The 16,308-nt window shown below is 39.0% G+C and overlaps 1 protein-coding gene across 1 annotated transcript in view; it reads left to right on the forward strand.

Annotated features, from left to right (window-relative positions):
* The window catches only part of agps (alkylglycerone phosphate synthase), a 117,402-nt gene that overhangs the window by 74,539 nt on the left and 26,555 nt on the right, over positions 1-16,308 (forward strand). The window contains exons 13-15 of the mRNA XM_052024024.1: positions 6,876-6,952; positions 12,141-12,253; positions 14,352-14,421. Coding sequence (XP_051879984.1) covers positions 6,876-6,952; positions 12,141-12,253; positions 14,352-14,421 — 260 coding nt within the window. The remainder of the gene's footprint in view (positions 1-6,875; positions 6,953-12,140; positions 12,254-14,351; positions 14,422-16,308) is intronic.

Raw genomic sequence — 16,308 nt, forward strand, 5'->3', positions numbered from 1 at the left:
TGGCAATTGATCCACCACAAGCCTCTGGGGTAGAGGATTCTAAAGATTCACTTAACTGTGGTTGAAGAAATTTCATTCACAGTGTAGGAACTTGAAGCTCTCAACCTTATCTACCTCAGCACCATTGATACAGATAGGGGTGTGTACTCTGCCCCAGCCCTTTGAATAAGGGGATGATATGTCACTTTAAATATGTACTTATTTTAGTTTTGCTGTCTCTCTTAATCTGATAATTTTAAATTGCAATGGTATTCAGTGGTGAACAAATAGCCTTAGTGTCCCAGTTAATTAGGTCACCAGATAGAACTTATTAAATACAGTCAAGTGACCTGTGTACTCTTACCTGGGAAGGTAGATCTAAGGACTCTAGCTGAAAGAAGAGCATGTTATTAGCACCATATCCTCTGAATGCTGCATCCATGAAGAGTGGACTTCAGTGAGTAATGGAGTGCAGTGTCCATGGGATGTTGGCCTTGGGCAAGCAAGGGGCTTTGGTGAGGTTAGGGTGTCTGTGATGAATTTAAATACATTAAAATTAAATAAATTTTAAGACCTGGCATGACAGGGCAGATGATATATTGCAACTATATTATGTGGGAGTGGATGAATAGTGAAGTGATCAACGGCAACACATCTGGAGCAAGTCTCTTTAGCTCAGAACTGATGTCCTGAAGTCTGTAATTCAGACATCGATGTATCAGAAAGGGCAGCACTTTGTTCCTGGTGAAAGTCACATCCTTTGGATTAAGTGCTAGTCAGTTAAGAAGGACCGGAGGACGTGATGCAGGTATGGGGATTCATAAAGTAATGTTGCAAGAGCCTTGCCTTTGTCCAACAGAGGTGAGTTGTTTGCAACTTGTGTGGATGAGAGCAGAGGCTGCAAAGTGGATGTGCAAATTGAGCACAATGGTTCCAGGGGATTATTCAAGTTTTGGGAGTGAAAAGGAATGGAATAGTAATGGGGACAATATATTTTCTTGCATCTGCAAGTATGATTCCCAGTACCAGGGTTAAGGTCATCTCCATGGGGTTGGAGAGGAATTCAGAGTGGGAGCTGAAAGATCCAATTAGCTTTAGTGAGGTTCTGGTGATGGATTTAAATAAAGTGAATAAATTTTAAGACGGACATGATGGGCAGGTGATGTGTTGCAGCAATAGTACATAGAAGTGGATGGAATCCAGAGGGATCCATGGCAAAAACACATGGAGCAAGTGCCTATCACTCAAGGAACTTTGGCTCCAATTAGTATTGAAGAAATGAATGGGACTGAAAGACTATAAATCTCTTGGACCTGATGACCTGCATCTGAGGGTTTTGAAGGAGGTCGTAGATTATGTATTCCAAAATTCCATAGCTTCTCGAACAGTTCTCACCAATTGGTAGGTAGTAAATGTAACCCCATTGTTTAAGAAAGGAGGGGGCAGAATATGGAGAGCCATAGACCAGTTAGCGCAACTTCAGTAGTTGGGAACTATTGGAATCTATTACTGCATTAAGTCGTAACTGAAGAAATAGGATTGGGCAGTGAACATGGATGTATGAAAGGGAAATCAGATTTGACACATCTGTTAGTTTTTTGAAGGTATAATGAGATATTGATATCAGGTTGGTTCATGGACAGAAAGCAGTAGGAATAACCTGGTCATTTTTGGGTTGGGAGGCTACAACTACTGGAAGCCACAGGAATCAGTACCGGGCTCCAGCTGTTCATATCCTATATCAGTGATTTGGATGATATAGGATATGAATAATATGTCCAAGGATGTATAATATGTCCAAGTTTTCTGTTGATTCAAAGCTCTTGGCAGTGTGGGCTGTGAGAAGGACACAGACAGATTAAATAAATGGGCAATGTGGAAAAAGAGAGAATGCAGCATTGGATCACCCAACTTGATTATTGGGATTGTGAGTTTGTGTGAGGAAAGGTTAAGCAGACTGGGCCTGTATCCTCAAGTTTAGAAGAATGAGAAGTGATTTCATTCAAAGTGAACACAATTCTTAAGGAGCTTGATCGGGTAGTTGTAGAGATTGCCAGTGGTTACAGTTTCAAAATAAGGAGTTGGCCTTTCAGATAAAGACTAGAAATTTCTTCTTGCAGAGGGTAGTGAATCTTTGATATTCTCCACCGAAGAGAACTGTGGATGCTGTTGTTGACTATATTAAAGGAAGGACTTATATAGATTTTTGTTTTAGATATTAGGGGAAATCAAAGGAATGTGGGGTTAGCACAGGAAGGTGGCACTGCAGTAGAGGATCAGCTGTGAACTTATTGAATAGTGGAACAAGCCAAAGGGAAGCTTCTCCACTGCCATACCTTGCCCAAGGCTCAGATGATCAACTTCCTGTAGTCTTCCTTTGTGCAAGTTGTCAGGGTGGGATCCCAAGCTTCATCAATGGGTCATTGCCTCCCTCAAAGTCAGATGGAGGATGTTCATTGCTTTCAGTAGCAATGCCTCTGACAATGAAACAGTCTGTGCCGATACATAGCAAGACCTGGACAGCTTTTGGGCATGGGCTAATGTGTGGTGTGTGTGGTGTTTATACCTCGAGTGTCAGGCAAGGGAGTGTCTAAGATTTCCTTTGATGTTCAGTGGCATTACTGCACTGAGTCCTCTTTCATCAATATCTTGGGGGCACAATAACCAAAAATATAACTGGCCCAAACAGAATAAACGTGACTTGATACCCGTGCTGAGTGACTCGCCTCCTGATAACACAAAGCCTTTTCAACACCTACAAGGTGCAAGTAAGGAGTGTGAAAGAATACTCCCTACTTGATGAGTGAAGCTTCAATAGCACTAAAGAAGCTTGACCCATCCAGAACAAAGCAGTGTACTTGATTGACAATGAATCCTCTAACCTCACTTCACCATTATTGCTGCAGTGTGTCCACCATTACCAAATCCATTGCAATAACTCAAAGGGTTTTGGCAACCCCTTAAACCATCAAGAATTACAAGAGCAGTAGGAGCCTGAGAATGCTACTTTCTCCCCTAACTGGTACATTTTTAAATGCATCTTAATTCCTTCATTCTTGATCGTGTTTAATACATAGACTCCAGCTATTTTGTGTGTGTGTAGTATGTTTAGGTGGGCTACAGTGACTAGAGAAGGCAGCTCACCCATTTTGAGTAATTTAGGAAGACAAGCACTGGTCATGACGGCGATGCTCAGATATCACATTTTTAAAATAACTATTTTCCTGTGATGGATGGACTGTATATTTAGGATGGAATTAATTAGGATGGAACAGCAAATTTTTCCACTATTTTCTATGTGTTTGCATTCATTTTTCTACTCGAGACTGAAAGAAATCATCAGAACTTGATGGTGGCACATCCAAACCTCGTGACTGAATGAACCAATTAACTTGAGAAATAGCGATGTGTTGATATAACAGATTCAAATTCTTGTCAGTCTATCACATTGTAATCCAGTTTTTAATGTACTGAAAATATTTTCCAGTGAGATTTGCATACAATAGTGAGCTCCTAGATAGATATGAAATAAAAATGATAAACTTTCAAAACATTCTTGGTTTCAGTTTAATTTTTGAAGCTTCAAATGTCTATAGACAGTGAAAATTCCAAGTAGACTTTAATTTGTCTCTGCCCCCTTTAATGGACTGGACATACTTCTAGCATAACATTTTTAAAGCTAAACCAAAGGATTGCAGAAACACAACTCTTACCATGTGAAATTTATGCTTAAAATTCTGTAGTCTTTTGTTCAAGTTATGCCAATCCCTAGTCAATTGCACTGGGGGGGGGGGGGGGGAAGTCATCATAAAGTGAAAGCTCCAAACCTAACCCTCATTTTCCCCAAAATAGATGCAAATATTTCGTGTACAAGTCCATCTGACTTGATACATTGTAAATACAAAAAAAAGAATCTTTTGTAGCACTTGGATAGTTGACAAATCTACTGGATGAAAGTCTCTTGTATGGCACCTTACTGAAGGCCTTCTAAAAGCTGAAGTACACACCAACTGATTTGTCTTCATCTATTCTACTCATTATAACTTAAAACAAATTTGTCAAATGTGATATGCCCTTTCAGACATGCATGTTCACTCTTCCCAATCCTATTACTTTCCAAATGAGTTGGGACTTTTCCCTAATGTCCAACTATTCAGTGGTTTTTCTTAATTTTTTCATTTTTCTGGATCTGTGTATTGCTGGCAAGGCTAACATTAATTAACCATCTATAATTACCCTTGAGAAGGTTTGGTGAGCCATCTCGATCCCCGGGGTCCTTCTGGGGAAGATATTCCCAAAGTGCCGTTGGGGAGGGAAATTTTAGAACCTGCAATGAAGAAGACATTTCTAAATCAGGATGCTGTGCTCCTTCGAGGGAAATGTGCAGGTAATGGTGTTCCTATTCACCTGAAGCCTTTCTCTCCCTTTTGTGGGAGAGGTTGCGGGTTTGGATGATGCTCCTTGTAGACAAAGTGCATTTTGTAATGGTACACACTGTAGCCACTGTGTGCTGGTGGTGGATGGATCAAGTGGACTGCTTTGTCTTGGATAGTGTAAAGCTCATGTTATTGCAGGTGCACTTATCCAAGCAAAGAGAGAATGTTCCATTACACTTCTGACTTGAGCATTGTGGGTAGTGGAAAGGCTTTGGGTTGTCAGGAGGTAAGTCACTTTCCAGAGGATACCCAGCAGCTAAACTGTTCATGTAGCCATAGTTTTATGTGGCTGGTTATATTCTCTAGTTGGAGATGGTCATTCTCTGGCATTTTCGTGCTACAAATATTACTTACCAGCTCATGCCTGAACATTGTCTGCTACATGCAGGCAAGGACAGCTTTATTTGCTGAAGAGTTGTAAGGTTTTGAATTAAAACAAACCATGACCATGATATAATTTTAAGATTTGGCTTTCTATTATGTGTTCCAGTGTATTCAGATATGAGTGTTTGACAATGGCCCTATAAACAAACCTGTATGCTGTTTTTTTCTGTATTGTACTAGCTAATTATATAATTAGGGTGGATTTTAAATTTTTAAAGTACCTTTTGCATAGATTTTCTTATGTTTTAAGAAATGATACTAGTATGTTACACTAGGGCTATTTCATAAACAGTCAAGTCATGGGAAGAGCAGAGGACCAAATTTGAAATTGCAGAGATGTGCAAAAGCCAATAATGATTGTAGGGGGCATCAACTAGCCAAGTATTGATTAGGATAGCAGTACATAAGGTGCAGTTCTTGTATTTTTTCAGAATTTTTCTCTGTCGGTATGCTTCTAGGCTAGTGAAGCAGGCAGCGGTGCTCGTATGATTGTGGGATATGAGGCAGGCCAAGAGGAGGATGTGTCATCGGGGGTGGAAGAGGAGGGAGGGAGGAACATTAAGCAAAGAGCAATCATAATAAGTTTTAGAATAGCTTTGGAAAGTAATATAGACCACTTTGAGATAAAAATACTCAATTGGAAAAGTACCATTTTCACTGGGATGATATCAGATCTGGCATGGATAAATTGGAATCATGGCTTTGTAGGCAAAAATATAATTGAACAATGGGAGGCCTTTCAGATGGAGACGTTCATCTACCGATCAGTATATTTCTTTTAGAGAGAAGGCTAGTGAAGCTCCATGGGTGACCAAAAATAGAGTAGAATGAAAGTGAATTGCAAATGAGTTAAAGAACTAAAAAGGAAATGAGTTTTGGAGAGATGCAGCATGGAAACAAGCCCTTCGGTCCACACCGACCATCAACTACCCATTTGCACTGATATTGTCCCTACATTCCCATCAGCTCCCCCCAGATCCTACCATTCACCTACACACTAGGGGCAATTTAAAGTGGCCGATCAATCTACCAACTTGCACATCTTTGGGATGGAGGAGGAAACCTGAGCACCCAGAGGAAACCCATGCAATCCCAGGGATAATGTGCAAATCCCACGGACAGGACCCAGTGTCAGGATTGAACCTAGGTTTCTGTGGCAGTGGCTGTACTAGCTGTGCCATTGTGCTGCCCTGAGCGAGGGAAGTGAATGAGAAAAGACTGACAGTAAATGGAAGGGAATCCGAAAAATCCGCCACGTGGGTGAAGAAAAGCATGTAATTGATTAAAGAAAGTCAACGTGGATTTGTTAAAGGCAGATAGTATCCGAATTTTCTTTTTGGTGTAACAGAGGATCACTGAGAGAAATAAAGTTGATATATAAATGGACTTAGAAAAGGTGTTTGAGATGCAACATAATGGATTCCATCAAGATGGAAGATCATGGAATAAAAGGGACTAGCAGAATAGATAAAAAAAATTTACTAAGTCACGGGAAACTGAGTAAGAGTGAAAGGTTTTTCAGACTGGAGGGAAGCAGGAAATGACATTCCCAGGGGTTGGTACTGGAACCATTGCTTTCTTGGTATTTAATATTCAGGGCACAATTTCTGAGCTTTTAGGTGACACAAAGCTTAGCTACGAAGTGAACTGAGGAGGATTGTAATAAATGTCAAGGAGGTATAGGAGGCTAGTGGAATGTGTGGATAGATAGCAAAATTTATTGCCGAGAAATGTGAAGTATTTTGAAAGGAAGAATGGGAGGAAACAATCTAATTTAGAAGGCACAATTCTAAATTGTGTACAAGAACTGAGGCATCTGTGATTGTTTGTGCATAGTTCATTGAAAGTGGTAGGACAGGTTTGCTTGTAAGTTTGTAATACTTTAATGACACTGTTTTGATATTTGCTCTTGTGTTTTGTGATCAGATGCTATCCTTAATACTGACAAAGTGTGATTGTCACAATCTATATAAACACCATGATTCCATCAAATTGTCAGCCTCCATTGGTTTGTTAAGTTAAAATTCAAAGAAATGCTATATTTCCGGAGCTTTCACAATTTCTGTTTCAAACTAGGGCATGCACTGAAACCACAAGTGGCCTCCATTTTTACTTCATTTTTGGATGGACTGAAAAAATTCTACATTACCAAGGTATATTAATTTGTTTTTCTTAACAATACAAGGGTTGAAAAAATAACACAAGGTATGAGTATCTTGGTGATGCGGGCTAAAATTTCAGCATAAATATGTAATTTTAAATAATTGAAATGCTTCTGTCAAAATTGTTGGCACATTTCTAAAGTTGGAGGATAGTAATTCAAGATAAACACAAACTTATACCGTGTAGTTTGGCTTTTGAGGAAAATCTTTGATAAACATTTTGAATAAATGCACTAGAGTTCTGACAGGAAAAATCAAAACTTGACCTTATTCCAAGAAAAATAGGTAGTTTCCTAAATAACGATGGAGTCAGGAATTTGATGTCAGATTTTGAAAAGTGAATATGCTTTTTACCAAATCACGGATGTGGCTTTGTTAGCTGATATCTAGAGTGTTGAAAATCATAATTTTAGGCTGAGTTGCTCATGATTCATTTAAAATGCAGTCTTGAATGCATTTATTCTATTACTTCATATTGGGGAGTTGAGGTAAATTTAAGATTTTCTGTTTTTTTAATTCAACCCTTTGGTTTATGTGTTCATTGGAATCTGAACGCCTTCCAATAGTTTTGTGTGCAAAATATTCAATAGTTCCTGTAAATAGACTTTGTGCCTTGATCTGAAATTGGTAGCCTTTTGCACTGCTGCACTTAGAGTCACTAATGATCCCCTATTTAGCAATTACATTGGATAATGAAACTAATGTAGGATTTCTGACTTCAAATACTAAACCCAGTTAATGGAAGCTAAAAACTTGTTTGTGATTAGATGCAGGAATAAAGCTATCTGTTACTCTACAGCAGAAATGTTATTCCATTGAGTGTTGAAGGAAAATTGTTATCTTGGCTTCTGAAACTCTTGAAATGACACCTCCTTATAATACACGTATTCTGTTTACAAATGTTTTCCTAACTTTTACTAGTTGCTGCCACAACAAGCACCAGCCTTGCATTTTAGTACTGCTGAGCATTAGAATGTTTGTTTTATTTACTGTGATATAAATTGAGTGGCACAGTGGATTGTGCTCCTGCTTCACAGCTCCAGCAATCCAGATTCAATCCTGTGCTCCTGTGCTGTCTTTGTAGACTTTGCACGGTTTTCCTGTGACCACGTGGGTTTCCTCTCGGGAAGGGTCAGGCTTCCTCCTATATGTCAGTAGGTAAATTGACTGCTGTAAAATTGATTCTAGTTATGGTGGGTGTCAGGAGAATTGAAGAGAGGAGGTGGAGATGCGAGACGGAAAAAAGATTAGATTAGTGTGGATGGGTACTTGATGGTCAGTGCAGCCATGCTGGCCTGAAGTACCCATTTCTGAACTGTGTGACTGACTCTATTGCCTTTATTGCCTTTCAAAATCAAATTTGACTGCGTGTACATTGTGCACAGTTTACATGGTAGTAATGGTTTCATCAATCCAGTCAAGTAGCACAAGTCAGTCATCAGCTATATTCCTGCTTCGAAAACAGCTGGTGACCTGTGCGATTGACCAGGGTTTTGATTAGTATGATGGTGAAACTGGTGTTTACCATCATTATTCTGTGAAACTGATAGCAGCTTTGGGATTTCCATGCATGCACAGTTTAATGTGGAAATCCTGAATCATATCAGTGGTTCAGTGCTGTTCAATGGACTCCATTGTTTACAGCCTGTTCCACCAGAATTGCTGAGAAAATAAGCTATTTAAAAACTAAATCTCACTCTTGATAGCACAAGGTCTAACTAAGTTTTTAGTAGTAAACTGACCATCTTGGGACAGAGGATGACTCTAGTTTTGGCAAACCATCTGTATCTACAAAGCTACTTAATATTTCAGCTTCTTTCAAAATTATGAATATGTTCCCATATTTAGTGTTCCTTTAATTTTTAATATTATTCTAAAGTAAAAATTGTTGTACCTTTCACATCCTGTTAAGTCTGAGAGTTCTTCAATGTAATTGGCTGTTCAGCCAGCTTTGGCATCTGTTGCTAAATGCTATGCTTGGACTAATAACTGAGAAATGGAGAAAGAGAGACGGAGCCTGTGTGTATATATGGGGGGCGGGGAGAGATGATGTGATCAGGAGATGGGAATGAAGAGAGATGGATTGTGTGTGGGGCGGGGTGAAGGGAGATGAGGTGTGTGTATGTGTGTACAGCTAAAATATCTGATCATGCACTTATTTGAAAAACAGCATGTAGAAATGGTGCATCACCAGCAAACTGCTCAGCAAACTTCATCTTGGTCAAACTTAAGGTGAGCCATTGGTTTTGGGTCCTGATAAGTGCCAAGAGTTCTAAACCTCTAAGTCTTTTTACAATCATTGATCTCATAAGGGAAGGAAAATTGCAAATTATAGATCCAAGCCCAGAAGGCTTTAAAAGGAAAAGGCTTTGACAGCAAATAAGAGCAGAATTGTTTATGAAAGAAACTTAAGATCTATGCTTGCTTCAGAGTTTGATTGACAACCCCAGTCTTTACTGAATCAAATGTAGTTATGCAATATTGTAGTAAAATGCAATATACAAAATTTTATAGTGAATGAATTGTAATAGATCTTATAGATATTACTATCCAAGCACTTGCAGACTTATTAGCCATTCCCTTGGTTATTTCAAGGTTGGTTCAGTCTGTTTTGTTCTCCAAGTCTACATCTGTACTTTTTAAAATTTTAACTATTTCTGTTTGTAGAGGGCCATGTGCATAAGGGCAGCCTCTTCTACTTTGTGCTGCTGCCCTAGGAACTTGCTTCCATCTCTTTTAGGGAGTTGAAGGATATAGGGTTATTCTGCAGTCAGAATCAGCCATGATCTTTTTGAATGCTGGAGCTTGCACAGGGAGCTGAATGGCCTACTATTATTTCCTTCAGTACATTCTTGGAACTCTTCTTATAGACTTTGAGTGTAGTTGTAGTCACGCGAGGGCTGTGTCTAGGCGAAACAGAACACAGTATCCAAGGCAATAAATGATTTGTATGACAGCGCAAACATACTACTTTCCCCTCTTTTCAAATTCTGAAGGCCTTGCCTTGTTCTATTTCTCGTGCAAGGAAGAAAGCAGTGAGAATGGTTAAATTGTCATGGGCATACATACCCAGGGTATAAATGCCATGAAAATGGTTTTTTGTTTGCAGCACAATACATTACAAATATGATAAACATAAATTACATAAACTTAAATTAATATAAATTATACATAACTTGCATGACAAAATAAGAATAGACATAATGACATTAGCGCAAGTTGAGGGAAATGTAGTCCAAGGTAGAACTAGGGTTTTTCAGGTCAGTTCAAGAACCTGATGACATTGGGGAAGAAGGTGTTATTGAATCTTGAGGTGTCGGTCTTCAGGCTTCTGTACCTCCTGATGACAGCAATGAGAAGAGGGCATGGCCTAGATGGTGGGGGTCCTTAAATTTGGATGTCGCCTTCCCAATACTGAATATATGTGCATGTGTTTTAATTATTAGCATAATCAGTTAGCACCAAGTATAGAATGGGGGGCATAACTATGGCTAATTTTACCAAATTATTTCTTTCTGCTCCCCAGCTCAATTAAACATGAGACATAAAGAAAATTCCCAACCTATACCATACAAAACCTGGTTTTAAACTGACTGGGAATTTTTGTTCTAACTGTGACAATATCGGTGAACACTTATTTAACTCTAGCCTTATTTTTGATTGCTACTTTGTGTTGCTTTTGTAATCCAGTGCAAGAGAAAAACTGTAGGATGGTAAAAGACCATCTGGAGGAGGGGAAGAGAACTAAATAGCAGCTTGGATTAAGGGCCATGGAGAGAATTATTGTAGGTGGACATTATATAATAGGTTTGATTTTGGTGAGCTTAAGGTTGGGACTCTTTGGTTTCACGATGGGGACTGTTTTGATGATTGTGAGCAGATCAGGCAGCATAATAAAGGCTTAGCTTCAGCTGGTAAAACAAAATAGACTAATATCTTGAACATTGTAGTTATATTGTATTCTTTGCCTTTATCTTGCACTTTTATGTTGTATCAGAGAATTGTACAACACAAAAATGGCCCTTTCAGCCCACCTCGTCCATGCCAACCATGTTGCCTGTCCATGCCAATCCCATTTGCCTGCATTGGGCTTGTGTTCCTCTATGCCTTTCCTGTCTTAAGTACCAGTACAAACGCCTTTTAAACGTAATTGTATTTATCTACCACCATCTCTCGCAGCTCATTCCAGATAATCGCCACCCTCTGTGTGGAAAAACTGACTCCTCCGCTCTCCTTTGAATCTCTCCCCTCTCGCCTTAAACCTGTGCCCTCTAGTGGGGGAAAAAGACTGGCTAATTATCCTATTTATTAACCTCTATAAGGCACCCTTCAGCCTCCTATGTTCTAGTGAGATTAAAACCAGTCTTTCCAATCTCTCGTAACAGCCCTCTCCAAGCAACATTTTTTCATAGGCAATGGATGACTTGGAAAACTTTTGAAATCTCAGGTACTTTGGATAACTTTCTCCCATTGGCTGATCCTCTGCTAATTCAGGATTTTTTTGTTTTCAGAAATGCTTTAGTTTCTCATTGGTCCATTTCTATACTTCTCTTTGCAGCTAGAAAAATACACTGGTTTGGTACCACTGCATTACCGAGTAGTTAGTAGAACTGACATTTTTTTAAACCAGTTTCGTGTTGTCAGAAATCAAGCACTGCCACCCAACTATCATTTCGTCACTTCCTTAGATATAATAAGCAAGCCAGTGGGTTTAGTGGAGGTAAGGTGCAACATTATTGTAAGAAAGCTTGATGTAGCTTTGTTTGACACTGATGTAGCTTTGTTTGACACTGATGTTCACTTAGATTTGTTCTGATGTTGATCTGTCGGTTAGTAACATGGCTTGTATGCCATCATTGGGCAAATATAAGATGGGGGCAAATATTTCTGCCAAAGCTGAGGGTGTTCCACAGTCCTTCCCAATTATTGAAGTCAGGCTTTAGTGAGGTCAGAAAAAGTTCTAATCTATAACTTATTTACCTATATGGTGAGTGGGGTCACTGCCTGTGCATACTTTGTGTTTGGCTGATTTGTTTTCAAACTATTTACTTCCATAAATTTACGATCAAAGCCTGGTGTGTATTCTAAAATTCATTTAATTGTTTATCTTTGGGTTTTTATGTGTAGTCCATCCATTTTTAAATTCTGTCGAAAGATGATTCTTTTTTTATCTCCACAGTTCAAGGGATTTGATCCCAATGAATTATGTGTAGCAACCCTACTTTTTGAAGGTACCAGAGAAAAGGTTCTTCAACAAGAAAAGCATGTTTACGATATTGCTGCTAAAGTTGGGTAAGACTCCAAAACAAAACCTAGGCTCGTGTGGTTTCAAACCTGATTTTCTTTGTTTTAGTTAGCTTTCAGGTTGGTTACTTTTCATCCAAATAATAGAGACCTATGAATGGGTTGAAAAGCAAAGTGCTAACTTAAATTTAAAAAAAAGCCAAATTCATCAGTTAATAAAATTGCCTTCTGTGATGCAACTGAACAAAAATTTAAGACGTAGCATGTAAACCATAGATGGAGAAAAGGGTTCTTGGCTATTTATAGGTACCTTTAGTTACCTTGGGAAGTTGTACAATTTCCCACCTTAATCCTGTATGATTTAATATTTGTTATGCCATGGGTAAGATTGTTTACCAATCAATTTGTTAGTTTATTCTTGGTAAATAGAGTCATACAGCACAGAAACAGGCCCTTCGGCCCAACTGGTCCATACTGACCAAGATGCCCATCCAAGCTAGTCCCATTTGCCAGTGTTTGGCCCATAACCTTCTAAACCTTTCCTATCCAAATGGAAATGATTTCTACAGAATAGTTGTTACTGGGGCTTTGGACTCTACTGCATTCAGCCACTTCCAGGTAAGCAATGCTGAGACTGCTGCAAGTCCACCTGTTGAATATCAGGAGTCAGTGCCTCTGATTCTATTCCATCTCTGATCTCCAATATTGGTTGATGGCTCCAATCTTTTTTGATGGGGTTCAGTTCCTTTAATTATTTACAGAAATTTGTATCATCTCTGAACATCAGAGATGTAAAAAGTTTAACACTTTTACTAACCATTGACAGTTTTGACAGAAGATGAATCTCCACTCCTGACTTTGTCGAAGGCTGTCAGGATATTCTGACAGTGGGGCCTCAGCAGTAAGTCAGCTGAGGAGATTCACACTGTATTCTTGCTGAATAGCTCCTGGGTTTAGTCAGCCAGGTTATTCCTCTGCACCTGGACCAGGGAGCCTGGATCGGTAACATCAGAGTTGGGTTTATCATCACTGATGTATGTTGTGAAATTTGTTGTTTTGCGGCAGCAATACAGTGCAAGACATAAAAATTACTACAAGTTACCAAAAAAAATAAAATAGTGCAAAAGAGGAATAATGAGGTAGTGTTCATGGATCGTTCAGAAATCTGATGGTGGAGGGGAAGAAGCTGTTCCTGAAATGTTGTGTGGGTCTTCAGGCCCCTGTACCTCCTCCCTGATGGTAGTAATGAGAAGAGGACATGTCCCGGATGGTGAGGGTCCTTAATGATGGATGCTGCCACCTTGAGGCACCGTCTCTTGAAGATGTCCTTGATGGTAAGGAGGGTTGTGCCTGTGATGGAGCTGGCTGAGTCTACAACCCTCTGCAGCCTCTTTCAATCCTGCACATTGGAGCCTCCATACCAGGCAATGATGCAACCAGCCAGAATGCTCTCCACTACATCTATAGAAATTTACGAAAGTCCTTGGTGACATACCAAATCTCCTCAAACTCCTAATGAGTTAGAGCCGCTGGTGTGCCGCCTTTGTGATCGCATCAGTGCTTTTGGCCCAGGATAGATCCTCTAAAATGTTGATGCCCAGGAACTTGAAGCTGCTCACCATTTCCACAGCTGACCCCTCAATGAGGACTGGTGTGTGTTCTCCCAACCTCCCCTTCCTGAAGTCCACAATCAATTCTTTGGTCTTGATGACTGAGTGCGAGGTTGTCTTTGCGACACCACTCAACCAGCCGATCTATCTCACTCCTGTTTGCCTCTTTGTCATCATCTGAGATTCTGCCAACAACAGTGGTTCAGCTTGATTCATCCCATAAACAGTGTGTATGTGTTGTTAAATACAAAAGAAAAATCTTTACTTTGTTCAGCATTTCATGTAATTTAATACGATCTGCCCATCCCTATTGTTGTGCATCATCTGCTGCTCAGTTTAAGAAATCAGACCACATTGGTGGAGAGAGAAAGTTATTTCAGGTTGATGACCTTTTATTCCAAACTACAGAGACTTAAGTATGTGTTGAAAAGCAAAGTGCTGACTTAAAAAAAAAATTGCTAAATACATCAGTGAATAAAACTGACTTCTATAAACTGTTGCCTTGTTTTTAGTTAGATGAATGTTTTTAATTTCAGAGGCCTGGCAGCTGGAGAAGATAATGGACAACGGGGCTATATGCTAACATTTGTCATTGCATATATTCGGGTATGTTGACATACTCAGGATTTTGGGGTTGGACTGATGGAGATTTTAAGTTTTTATTATGTAGAAACCGCAAAACTGACAACATATTCTGGAGTTTCCATGTGTGGTTTAAAAGTAGTTGTTTCTTCAGTGATATCTTCTTCACAAGTGTGCTATTGAACCTTGCAATTCCAGCAATTCTGTCAATAATGATTTCCTTTATATAATTACATGTTGATTCTCCCCAATCCAATTATTTTCCAAATGCCCTTACCACTCTTTCATTTTCCTTCCTACTCATGTCAGACAATGGTCAAATGTTCCTGGTTTTCTTTCTTCCCCTCCTGTTTGAAATTGTGAGTTTACATTTTCTACTTAATAATCTTTTGGAGCTATTCTGTAATCTGAATTTTGGAAAATGTCAACTAATGAATGCACTACCTTTATAGCCACCCTTGAGTGCAAGTCCTCAGGCATTGGGGATTTATCACTTTCAGTCTCATTATTTCTTTTCAGTACTAGTTTTTTTTTAAACTAATGCCAATTCATTTGAGCTTGTCAGTTACTGCAGACTGGTAGTTCATCAGTATCATCAGGAAGTATCAAAAATATGTTTAATTTCTGTCATTTCCTAATTCCCTAACATGACTTCTGGTTTGATCTGTAAGGGATCCAGATTAACTTTAGATCACTTTTTTTATACATGTCTGTACAAGCTCTTACAATTAGTTTTGTTTTTCATTTGTATCTTACTTTACCTTTCCTGATCAGTGCCTGATCCTTTGTTGCTGAATTCAGATTTTTTTTCGATTCTCAGGCTTAGTGCTTTTTTTTTTGCACAACTTTATTAGATCAAAGAAAAAGGCTTGGACTCTCTAACTTCTTGAGCCGTACTGGGCTACTTTTGTTGTCGGGCTTTATGCCTTAAAAGGATAAATATTTTGTGCAATCTAATATTTATTTAAATGTTAGCTACTAGTTGCTTATTATACCTTTTTTGATGTAATTTCCCAATCTAGCATTGCCAGTTCATGCCTCATGTCTTCATGGTTTATTCAGGTTTAGAACCCTGATTTTGTTTCTGTAATGTCCTACATTATCATCATTGTTTGGGGACCTATATACAATTCCAACCAATGTTGTCTTAGCTGTACCTAAACTCTGCTATTTCATTTTGTGAGCTTTCTTCCTCTTTGCTACTTTTGTCCCATTCTTTAATACTTTACCTCCATTTTGTCTCTCTCTTCTAAAAGTTAAGTATCCTGAAATGTTTGATTTACATATTTGGTCATTTTGTAATCCTATCTCAATTAAGGCTTTTAGATTGTACCCATTTTTTTTCTATTTGTGCTACTAATTCCCCTAGCCTTGTTACAAATGCTATGTGCAGTCAGGTAGAGCCTTCAGTTTTGCCTTTGTACCATTTTGTTTCTAGCTCTGACTAATCGGATGTACTCAAGTTTGAATGCACTGTCCCTTCCTCACAGACTCTGGTTATCATTATCAATTTTGTTCTGTACTATTTTGACCTTATCTTTTTAACTTTTGAAGCCTTATCTACAGCACTAATTGTGTGATGAGTTGGTATACTGGTCCCAGCCGGATTCAAGTGCAGCCCACACCAACAGAATAGCTCCTTTTCTTTCATTACTCATGCCATTGCTGCATGAATTGAAATCCATTTCTCACATATCAATTGTAGAGCCATCTATTCAATTCTGAACATATTTACTCAGTGCTGATTATCACATGGCTCAAGCAGTAATCCAGAAATCACCTTTGTGGTTAACATTGTTTAATTTGGATCATTATATGTTCATATCCCACAAGCAGAACCACTTCCTTTATCCCATCTTCATCACTAGTTCCCACATGGGCCACAGCAATTACATCTTGCCCTCCCACTCC

The sequence above is a fragment of the Pristis pectinata genome, chromosome 1 (assembly GCF_009764475.1).
Source record: "Pristis pectinata isolate sPriPec2 chromosome 1, sPriPec2.1.pri, whole genome shotgun sequence".
Taxonomy (NCBI): domain Eukaryota; kingdom Metazoa; phylum Chordata; class Chondrichthyes; order Rhinopristiformes; family Pristidae; genus Pristis; species Pristis pectinata.